Below are 10,098 nucleotides of genomic sequence, written 5' to 3' on the forward strand. Positions count from 1 at the left end.
ATTATCATTTTTGAACACTAGATTAATATTAAGGTTCTTCAGAGCTGGGGCAAGATTTACTAGACCCTCAGAATATGGTAATACCAACGAATTTTTCAGTTCTGGTTTAGACTTAGGAGTCTGTTTGTAGAAAGTTCTTTTTTGCTTGACCAAACGCAAAATCCAAGATCGATTTTGGGTATTTTAACTTCTTCCCAATTTCAAATATATTTGCTATTTCTTCATCGAAAAATTCCGGACTGCAAACTCTCAGTGCTCTGAGAAACATACCAGAAAAAACTGCCCGCTTGACCTGAACATGATGATTTGAATAGAAATGTACATACGAGCACACATTGGTAGGTTCCCTATACACATTGAATTTGAAACTCCTACCAATTCTATGAATCATGATGTCTAAAAAAGGCAGAACACCATTCACTTCGTTCTCAATTGTGAATTTAATTGATGGAACCAGCGAATTAATTTGATTGAGAAAATCAGTTTCGTCATGATTAACCGGCCACAGGACCCAAATATCGTCAACGTACCTGTACCAAAGCAAATTTGAGGGTAAAATCCTGGGAAGGATATTTGTTTTGGAACATTCCATGTACAGATTGCTCAAAACAGGGGAGAAGTGATTACCCATCGCCATGCCAAATGTTTCTTTATAAAATGAATCATTAAAGCTGAAATAATTATCTTTAATGCACAATTTTATAAGTTCAATAATGGTGTTGGTAGGCAAAGTTAAATTATACCTTGGGAGTAGATCCCGTAAGAATGACAACAGATCATCAACAGGAACCCTAGTGAACAGAGCCGTCACATCAAAACTCACGAGTTTAAAATCATAATTTAATTTCAAACTAGACAACTTGTTAACCAAGTTCAAGTTGTTGGTTATGTGTGAGTTGGAAATGGAACCAACTACTGGAGACAAGACATGGACAAGCCATTTGGAAAGTCTATATGCCACAGATCCAACTGAACTAATAATAGGAAAATAATCCTGCAAGACCTAGGGGGGGATGGAAATAGCCTCAGCTACCATCCTCTTTTGTCCGATCGTGTTGGTCGAGCGGTTACAGGATCCTGTACACCAGCAGTGTACACCTGGCAGTAAGGGTTCGAGTCAATTCTGCGGTGTGAGTTTTCAGTTGCATATAGTCCTGGGGACCATTCAGGCTTATTCGCATTTGTGTTCCTCACGTGTGCCCCAAAGATTGACGTGATTTGATAAAATACTATGCCCAAGATCACCAACCGAGTGCCGGCGGGGGGGGGGGGGGGTGGAAATAGCCTCGGCTACCATCCTCTTTTGTCCGGTGGTGTTGGTCGAGCAGTTAAGGGATCCTTTACGCCAGCAGTGTGATCCTGGCAGTATGGGTTCGAGTCACTTCTGGGGTGTGAGTTTTCAGTTGCATATAGTGCTAGGAACCATTCAGGCTTGATCACATTTGTGTTCCTCACGTGTGTCCCAAAGAATGAAGTGATTTGATAAAATACCATGCCAAAGATTACCAACCGAGTACCGTTGGGGGGATGGAAATAGCCTCGGCTACCATCCTCGTTTGTCGGGTCGTGTTGGTCGAGCGGTTAAGTGATCCTGTACGCCAGCAGTGTGCTCCTGGCAGTATGGGTTCGAGTCACTTCTGGGGTGTGAGTTTTCAGTTGCATATAGTGCTAGGGACCATTCAGGCTTGTTCGCATTTGTGTTAATAACGTGTGCCCCAAAGAATGAGGTGATTTAATAAAATACCATGCCCAAGATTGCCAACCGAGTGCCAGCGGGGGGATGGAAATAGCCTCGGCAACCATACTCTTTTGTCCGGTCGTGTTGGTCGAGCGGTTACAGGATCCTGTACGGCAGCAGTGTGCTCCTGGCAGTATGGGTTCGAGTCATTTCTGGGGTGAGAGTTTTCAGTTGCATATGGTCCTGGGGACCATTCAGGCTCTTTTGCATTTGTGTTCCTCACGTGTGCCCCAAAGAATGAGGTGATTTGACAAAATAAAATGCCCAAGATTACCAACCGAGTGCCGTCGTGGGGGATGGAAGAGCCTCGGCTACCATCCTCTTTTCTCCGGTGGTATTGGTCGAGCGGTTCAGGGATCCTGTATTCCAGCAGTGTGCTCCTGGCAGTATGAGTTCGAGTCACTTCTGGGGTGTGAGTTTTCAATTGCATATAGTCCTGGGGACCATTCAGGCTTGTTCGCATTTGTGTTCCTCACATGTGCCCCAAAGAATGAGGTGATTTGATAAAATACCTTGCCGAAGATTACCAACCGAGTGCTAGCGGGGAGACGTCAATAGTCTCGGTTACCATTCTATTTTGTCCGGTGGTGTTGGTCGAGCAGTTAAGGGATCCTTTACGCCAGCAGTGTGATCCTGGCAGTATGGGTTCGAGTCACTTCTGGGGTGTGAGTTTTCAGTTGCATATAATCCTTGGGACCATTCAGCCTTGTTCGTATTTGTGTTTCTCGCATGTGCCCCAAAGAATGTGGTGATTTGATAAAATGCAATGCCCAAGATTACAAACCGAGTGCCGGCGGGGAGATGGAAATAGCCTCGTCTAGCATCCTCTTTTGTCTGGAGGTATTGGACGAGCAGTTAAGGGATCCTGTATAAGAGCAGTGTACTCCTGGCAGTATGGGTTCAAGTCAATTCTGCGGTGTTTGTTTTCAGTTGCATATAGTCCTGGGGACCATTCAGGCTTCTTCTCATTTGTGTTCCTCATGTGTGCCCCAAAGAATGAGGTGATTTAATAAAATATCATGCCCAAGATAACCAACCGAGTGCCGGCGGGGGGATGGAAATAGCCTCAGCTACCATCCTCTTTTGTCCGGTCGTGTTGGTCGAGCGGTTAAGGGAACCTGTACACCAGAAGTGTGCTCCTGGCAGTATGGGTTCGAGTCACTTCTGGGGTGTGAGTTTTCAGTTGCATATAGTCCTGGGGACCATTCAGGCTTCTTCTCATTTGTGTTCCTCACGTGTGCCCCAAAGAGTGAGGTGATTTGATAAAATACCAAGCCCAAGAATGCCAACCGAGTGCCGGCGGGGTGAGGGAAATAGCCTCAGCTACCATACTCTTTTGTCCGGTCGTGTTGGTCGAGCGGTGATGTGATCATATACGCCAGTAGTGTGCTCTTGGTGTTATGGGTTCGAGTCACTTCTGGGGTGTGAGTTTTCAGTTGCATATAATCCTTGGGACCAATCAGCCTTCTTCGTGTTTTGTTTCTCCCGTGTGCCCCAAAGAATGAGGTGATTTGACAAAATACCATGCCCAAGATTACCAACCGAGTGCTAGCGGGGGAAGGAAATAGCCTCACCTACCATCTTCTTTTGTCCGGTCGTGTTGGTCGAGCGGTTACAGGAACCTGTACGCCAGCAGTGTGCTCTTGGCAGTATGGGTTCGAGTCACTTCCGGGGTGTGAGTTTTCAGTTGCATATAATGCTGGGGACCATTCAGGCTTGTTCGCATTTGTGTTCCTCACATATGTCCCAAAGAATGAGGTGACTTCATAAAATACCATGCCCAAGATTACCAACCGAGTGACGGCGGGGGGATGAAAATAGCCTCGGCTACCATCCTCTTATGTCCGTTGGTATTGGGCAAGCAGTTATAGGATCGTGTATGCCAGCAGTGTGCTCCTGACATTATGGTTTCGTGTCACTTCTGGGGTGTGAGTTTTCAGTTGCATATAGTGCTGGGGACCATTCAGGCTTGTTCTCATTTGTGTTCCTCACGTGTGCCCCAAAGAATGAGGTGATTTGATAAAATATCATGCCCAAGATAACCAACCGAGTTCCAGCGGGGGGGGATGGAAATAGCCTTGGCTACCATCCTTTTTTGTCCGGTCATGTTGGTAGAGCGGTTAGGGGATCATGTACGCCATCAGTGAACTCCTGGCAGTATGGGTTCGAGTCAATTCTGGGGTGTGAGTTTTCAGTTGCATATAGTCCTGGGGACCATTCAGGCTTGTTCGCATTTGTGTTCTTCACGTGTGCTCCAAAGAATGAGGTGATTTGATAAAATACGATGCCCAAGTTAACCACCCGAGTGCCGGCGGGGGGGGGGATGGAAATAGCCTCGGCAACTATCCTCTATTGTCCGGTCGCGTTGGTCGAGAGGTTAAGGGATCCTGTACACCTGCAGTGTGCTTCTGGCAGTATGGGTTCGAGTCACTTCAGGGGTGTGAGTTTTAAGTTACAAATAGTCCTGGGGACCATTCAGGCTTGTTCGCATTTGTGTTCCTCACGTGTGCCCCAAAGAATGAGGTACTTTGAAAAAATACTATGCCCAAGATCACCAACCGAGTGCTAGCGGGGGAATGGAAATAGCCTCTGCTACAATACTCTTTTGTCCGGTCGTGTTGGACGAGCGGATACAGGATCCTGTACGCCAGCAGTGTGCTTCTGGCAGTATGGGTTTGATTCACTTATGGGGTATGAGTTTTCAGTTGCATGTAGTCCTGGGGACCATTCAGTCTTCTTCGCATTTGTTTTCCTCGCGTGTGCTCCAAAGAATGAGGGGATTTGATAAAATACCATGCCTAAGATCACCAACCGAGTACAAGCGGGGGGGGATGAAAATAGCCTCGTCTGCCATCCTCTTATGTCCGGTGGTATTAGTCGAGCGGTTATGGGATCCTGTACGCCAGCAGTGTGCTCCTGGCAGTATGGTTTCGATTCTCTTCTTGGGTGTGAGTTTTCAGTTGAAATTATTCCTGGGGACCATTCAGTCTCATTCGCATTTGTTTTCCTCACGTGTGCCCCAAAGAATGAAGGGATTTGATAAAATACCATGCCTAAGATAACTAACCGAGTGCCAGTGGAGAGGGTAGAAATAGCCTCGGCTACCATCCTCTTTTATCCGGTCGTGTTGGTCGAGCGGTTACTGGATCCTGTACCCCAGCAGTGTGCTCCTGGCACTATGGGTTCGAATCACTTCTGGTGTGTGAGTTTTCAGTTCCAAATATTCCTGTTGACCATTCAGGCTTGTTCACATTTGTGTTCTTACGTGTTCCCCAAAGAATTAGGCGATTTGATAAAATACCATGCTCAAGATTACCAACTGAGTGCCGGCAGGTGGATGGAAATAGCCTCGGCTGCCATCCTCTTTTGTCCGGTCGTGTTGGTCGAGCGTTTAAGGGATCCTGTATGCCAGCAGTGTGCTCCTGGCAGTTTGTTCTCGATTCACATCTGGGATGTAAGTTTTCAGTTGCATATAGTCATGGAGACCTTTCAGGCTTGTTCGCACTTGTGTTCCTCACGTGTGCCCCAAAGAATGAGGTGATTTGATAAAATACCATGCCCAGGTAGTAGTAGTAGAGGTAGTAGTCGTAGTAGTAATAGTAGTGGTAATAATAGTAGTAGTGGTATAATAGTAGTAGTATTAGTAGTGGTATAATAGTAGTAGTAGTAATAGTTGTTATAATAGTAGTAGTAGAAGTAGTAGTAGTAATGGATGTAGTAGTTGTAGTCGTAATAGTAATAATAGTAGTAGTAGAAGTAGTAATAGTAATAGTAGTAGTAGATGATGTAATAATAGTAGTGGTAGTAGAAGTAGTAGTAGTAGTAGTAGTAGTAGTAGTAGTAGTAGTAGTAGTAGTAGTAGTAGTAGTAGTAGTAGTAGTAGTAGTAGTAGTAGTAGTAGCAGTAGTCGGAATAGTAGTAGTAGTAGTCAGAGTAGTAGTAATAGTAGAAGTTGTAATAGTAGTAGTAGTGGTTATAGTAATAGTAGTAGTGGTAATAGTAGTAGCAGTAGTGGATGTAGTAGTAGTAGTAGAAGTATCAGCAGAAGGATCAGCAGCAGTAGCAGCAGCAGTACATAAGAACATAAGAACAAAGGTAACTGCAGAAGGCCTATTGGCCCATACGAGGCAGCTCCTATCTATAACCACCCAATCCCACTCATATACTTGTCCAACCCGCGCTTGAAACAATCGAGGGACCCCATCTCCACCACGTTACGCGGCAATTGGTTCCACAAATCAACAACCCTGTTACTGAACCAGTATTTACCAAGTCTTTTATTAATTTTTTATTAATGATAATAAATTTTATTAATGATAATAAAACTGCCTATTAATACATATTTCTAAATGAGTTATATGCAACAGGAAATATCTCCGTGTCTTTATCAACAGAATCAAATGTTATAAGTCTGCTTGTGAAGAAGTTAAACATCTCAGGGAGAAGGCCTTTGCCTTGAAGAACGGCTGGTTGGGCCGGGAGTAGGCAGATTACTCAGTGTGGGGTGCATGGTAGGGCCGGGCTTGAAGCTGGGAGTGGGCTGGCTGTTGGGAGTAGGTCGCATGGTAGGGCCAGGCTTGATGCTCTGAGTGGGCCGCACAGTACGACTGGTCTTCAAGCGTGGAGTAGGATGGTTGACGGTGATTGGTCGTATAGTACGACTGGGCTTGATGCTTGGAGTTGGTTGACCAGCAGGGCCGGACTGCAATAAGAACATAAGAACAAGGTAAAGGCCTATTGGCCCATACTGCAGAAGGCCTATTGGCCCATACGAGGCAGCTCCTATCTATAACCACCCAATCCCACTCATATACATGTCCAACCCACGCTTGAAACAATCGAGGGACCCCACCTCCACCACGTTACGCGGTAATTGGTTCCACAAATCAACAACCCTATTACCGAACCAGTATTTACCCAAGTCTTTCCTAAATCTAAACTTATCCAATTTATACCCATTGTTTCGTGTTTTGTTCAATAAAAAACAACAACACTGAAGTATATTGAAATTTTATAGTGAACTCTACGCAAAATAAACTGGAAATCTGTCTCTCAACAGTCGCTATTATCAATCTAGTTTTAGAAGATCTAAATTTTTGTTTCTAGATTCTGTAAGTAAACATGATTTGATCATATTTTACATAGCGGAAGTAACGCCCGTACCGTAGAAGTTGGTGTAGTGCGGGAGGGAGGTGGAGAACGGGATGACAATCGGCTGTCAGCTGAGGCGACAGCCAGGACAGTGACTATGACAACAAAAACCTGTGAAAATAAAACATAAAAACCTTTAAAACATAAAAAAAATAATTCCAATGCTTTTTTTTATAAACGTCTTGGACTAATTATAACAATAATAGCAACTGGTATGCTTTAAGGAACGCACCTTCGAAGCCATGCTGGTCTGCGATATGGAGGAGAACTGGTGATCAGCATTTAATGCTTCAGCTTTATATAGAAGATGCTCCATTCATCCTTGTATGAGATCATCAGCTGTCTTGAGGGAGAGCCATGTCCTTGGTAATTAAAGAAGCAACTATGAGAACTTGTCAAAGACAGTTATTAATAAATATAAATAAAGATAAAACACTTTCCTAAGTCTTATTTGTATGCTACGAGTTCTCCCTCATACACCCAATGTTTGCATATTAAGAGTTCTCCCTCCTACACCCAGTGTTTACAAGTTAAGAGTTCTCCCTCCTACACCCAGTGTTTACAAGTTAAGAGTTCTCCCTCCTACACCCAGTGTTTACAAGTTAAGAGTTCTCCCTCCTACACCCAGTATTAACAAGTTAAGAGTTCTCCCTCCTACACCCAGTATTTACAAGTTAAGAGTTCTCCCTCCCACACCCAGTATTTACAAGTTAAGAGTTCTCCCTTCTACACCCAGTGTTTACAAGTTAAGAGTTCTCCCTTCTACACCCAGTATTTACAAGTTAAGAGTTCTCCCTCCTACACCCAGTATTTACAAGTTAAGACTTCTCCCTCCTACACCCAGTATTTACAGACTAAGAATTCTCCCTCTCACACTCAAGGTTTATAAAGTGAGAGCTCTCTTTCCCATTTTTTTCCTAAAATTTCTTTAAAAATTGACAAAAAGAAAAAACTGGGATCCTGGACCCTGGCTTTTCCCAGGACTCAGCAAATAAAGGCCGCTGGAAAGCAATTATTAAATCATTCCATTATTATGATCTGACAAGCGTCAAATTCGAAACCATTTTTACCAATAATCGTTCGAATAAAGACTACCCACCCAACCTATCTAGGCCAATCTTTATTAATCCGAGCAGGTACCAATATTACGGTGGTCTAAATTTTAATAAAGCTTCGAGACTTTGACACCGTAGTTGATAGTGTTCAGTCTGGAGGCAGATTGAATAACTAAAGTCTGGTACAGGAAACATTGAAAATAATCTAATAAAGTTGACCAGACCACACACTAGAAGGTGAAGGGACGACGACGTTTCGGTCCGTCCTGGACCATTCTCAAGTCGATAGATCTAATCTAATAAAGTATTATTAATATTTTGTTGAAGAAAAACCAATAAAATAAAATAATTATTAGCAATAATGAGTATTAATGATTAATGAAAAGAAAGTACATCTTAATAATAAAGTAAATACATCTGTTAGGAGATGTGGAGAGGGGGGACCTGCTGCCTGGGTAACAGCTTCTCCCCCGAATCAACCTACCCTGGCTTTGTGCCCTGGTGAGGCCACTCCAGACCAGGCCGACACCAGAGTGCAACTCCATAGTCTCCTGAGACTGATGGATGCCTACTACAACTGTTAGAAACTAAAATGCTCTCCATAAATATATAAAACTAGCATACAAAAGCCGCGTTCTTATCAAATAAATTATCAAACCTATAATTGGCAAGGTCATCAATGTCTTGTGTGTCAATGATGATGATGATGCCTCAGCAGGGGAGATCCAGACTCCAGTATATAAGGCCTCAGCACTAGTTGCTGAACATCAGTCACTCAGTCACGTTCTTCACTCCCCATGCAGACATACACCATGGCTCCCAAGGTATCTTCTCATAATCATACGAGCTGATAATATTGTCATTATTTAGCGCATTTTTAAATCAATGGATATGTTCTTTTATAATCTTATATTTAACTATTTGCAGGTTTTCATTGTGGCCATCCTCGTAGTGGTCGCCTCAGCTCAATACATTCCTTCCTACAATTCTCCACCTCCCTCCTACAACCCTCCAGCTTCCTCCTACAACCCTCCAGCTCCCTCCTACTACCCTCCAACTCCCTCTTATAACACTCCAACTCCCTCCTACTACCCACGAACTCCATCATACAACAGTCCTCCAGCGGTAAGTGCCTAACTTGCCTTCGGATACAATGGTAAACAAACTATTGTTTATCAAATATTCCATCATATTCCGAAAAGCAAGCCGTCATTAGTAGCTGTAAACAAAAATATATGTTGATAGGTCTTCGGGATTTGAATTCTCTATTGACTTTACTACACAGGACATTGCACAATACCAGTTCCAGTGGGCCGTGAAGGACGACCCCTCCGGCAACAACTTCGGCCACGACGAAACTCGTAATGGCTACGACACTCAGGGTTCCTATTACGTCCAGCGTCCCGACGGTCGCTTGGAGAGCGTCTCCTACACTGTGAACGGTGACTCCGGCTACGTCGCTCAAGTGGAGTACCAGGGCGAGGCTCAGTACCCAGCCTACCAGCCTAGCTACCAGCCCGCCCCGACCTATAAGCCCACTCCAAGCTACAAGCCTGTACCGACCTATAAGCCCACTCCAAGCTACAAGCCTGTACCGACCTATAAGCCCACTCCAAGCTACAAGCCTGTACCGACCTATAAGCCCACTCCAAGCTACAAGCCAGTACCGACCTATAAGCCCACTCCAAGCTACAAGCCTGTACCGACCTATAAGCCCACTCCAAGCTACAAGCCTGTACCGACCTATAAGCCCACTCCAAGCTACAAGCCTGTACCGACCTATAAGCCCATTCCAAGCTACAAGCCTGTACCGACCTATAAGCCCATTCCAAGCTACAAGCCCTCACCCAGCTATAGTTAACTTAATTGAATAATTCTCATTGTAACTCGCCTTATAGGAATAAGTTGACGACATATATACAACCACCAAATTATTTATTTCAACAATCTGATGCATATAACTTAAAAAATAAATTGTTTGCAGTCGCTCATACTTTTTCGTACCAGAACAAATGCTAACATATATTAACAAGGACAATTTCTAACGTCTAAAGAGCTCTTGTATTTTACACAGAGATGAGAGCACCCTTAAATTAGACACACCCGAGGAAGACTTGAAGAGTCTTCTCAGGACATGTTCAAAGGAAGCTTCTT

General features: G+C 44.1%; 2 protein-coding genes across 2 annotated transcripts; one reads left to right on the forward strand and one right to left on the reverse strand.

The window, feature by feature from the left end:
* Window positions 1-6,173: 6,173 nt before the first annotated feature.
* On the reverse strand, window positions 6,174-7,205 carry LOC123765121 (putative uncharacterized protein DDB_G0290521). Its single transcript, XM_045753593.2, has 3 exons — window positions 7,122-7,205; window positions 6,902-7,000; window positions 6,174-6,440 (listed from the first exon to the last, which is right to left on the reverse strand). The coding sequence occupies exons 1-3, from the start codon at window positions 7,203-7,205 to the stop codon at window positions 6,174-6,176; spliced, it is 450 nt and encodes a 149-aa protein (XP_045609549.1).
* A 41-nt stretch (window positions 7,206-7,246) lies between these two features.
* LOC123765122 (adhesive plaque matrix protein-like) lies at window positions 7,247-9,805 on the forward strand. The gene is made up of 3 exons (XM_069333105.1): window positions 7,247-7,255; window positions 8,872-9,069; window positions 9,230-9,805. The coding sequence occupies exons 1-3, from the start codon at window positions 7,247-7,249 to the stop codon at window positions 9,803-9,805; spliced, it is 783 nt and encodes a 260-aa protein (XP_069189206.1).
* The last annotated feature ends 293 nt before the right edge of the window (window positions 9,806-10,098 follow it).

The sequence above is a fragment of the Procambarus clarkii genome, chromosome 29, assembly GCF_040958095.1.
Source record: "Procambarus clarkii isolate CNS0578487 chromosome 29, FALCON_Pclarkii_2.0, whole genome shotgun sequence".
Classification (NCBI taxonomy): Eukaryota; Metazoa; Arthropoda; class Malacostraca; order Decapoda; family Cambaridae; genus Procambarus; species Procambarus clarkii.

Excerpts from the sequence above, each read along its gene's own strand:
- LOC123765121 (XM_045753593.2), bottom strand. The coding sequence starts at position 7,205 with ATGGAGCATCTTCTATATAAAGCTGAAGCATTAAATGCTGATCACCAG. Across the intron at positions 7,001-7,121 it reads AGACCAGCATGGCTTCGAAG|GTTTTTGTTGTCATAGTCAC; the intron begins GTGCGTTCCTTA and ends TTATTTTCACAG. Across the intron at positions 6,441-6,901 it reads GCACTACACCAACTTCTACG|TCCGGCCCTGCTGGTCAACC; the intron begins GTACGGGCGTTA and ends TTCTTATTGCAG.
- LOC123765122 (XM_069333105.1), top strand. Across the intron at positions 9,070-9,229 it reads CATACAACAGTCCTCCAGCG|GACATTGCACAATACCAGTT; the intron begins GTAAGTGCCTAA and ends TTTACTACACAG.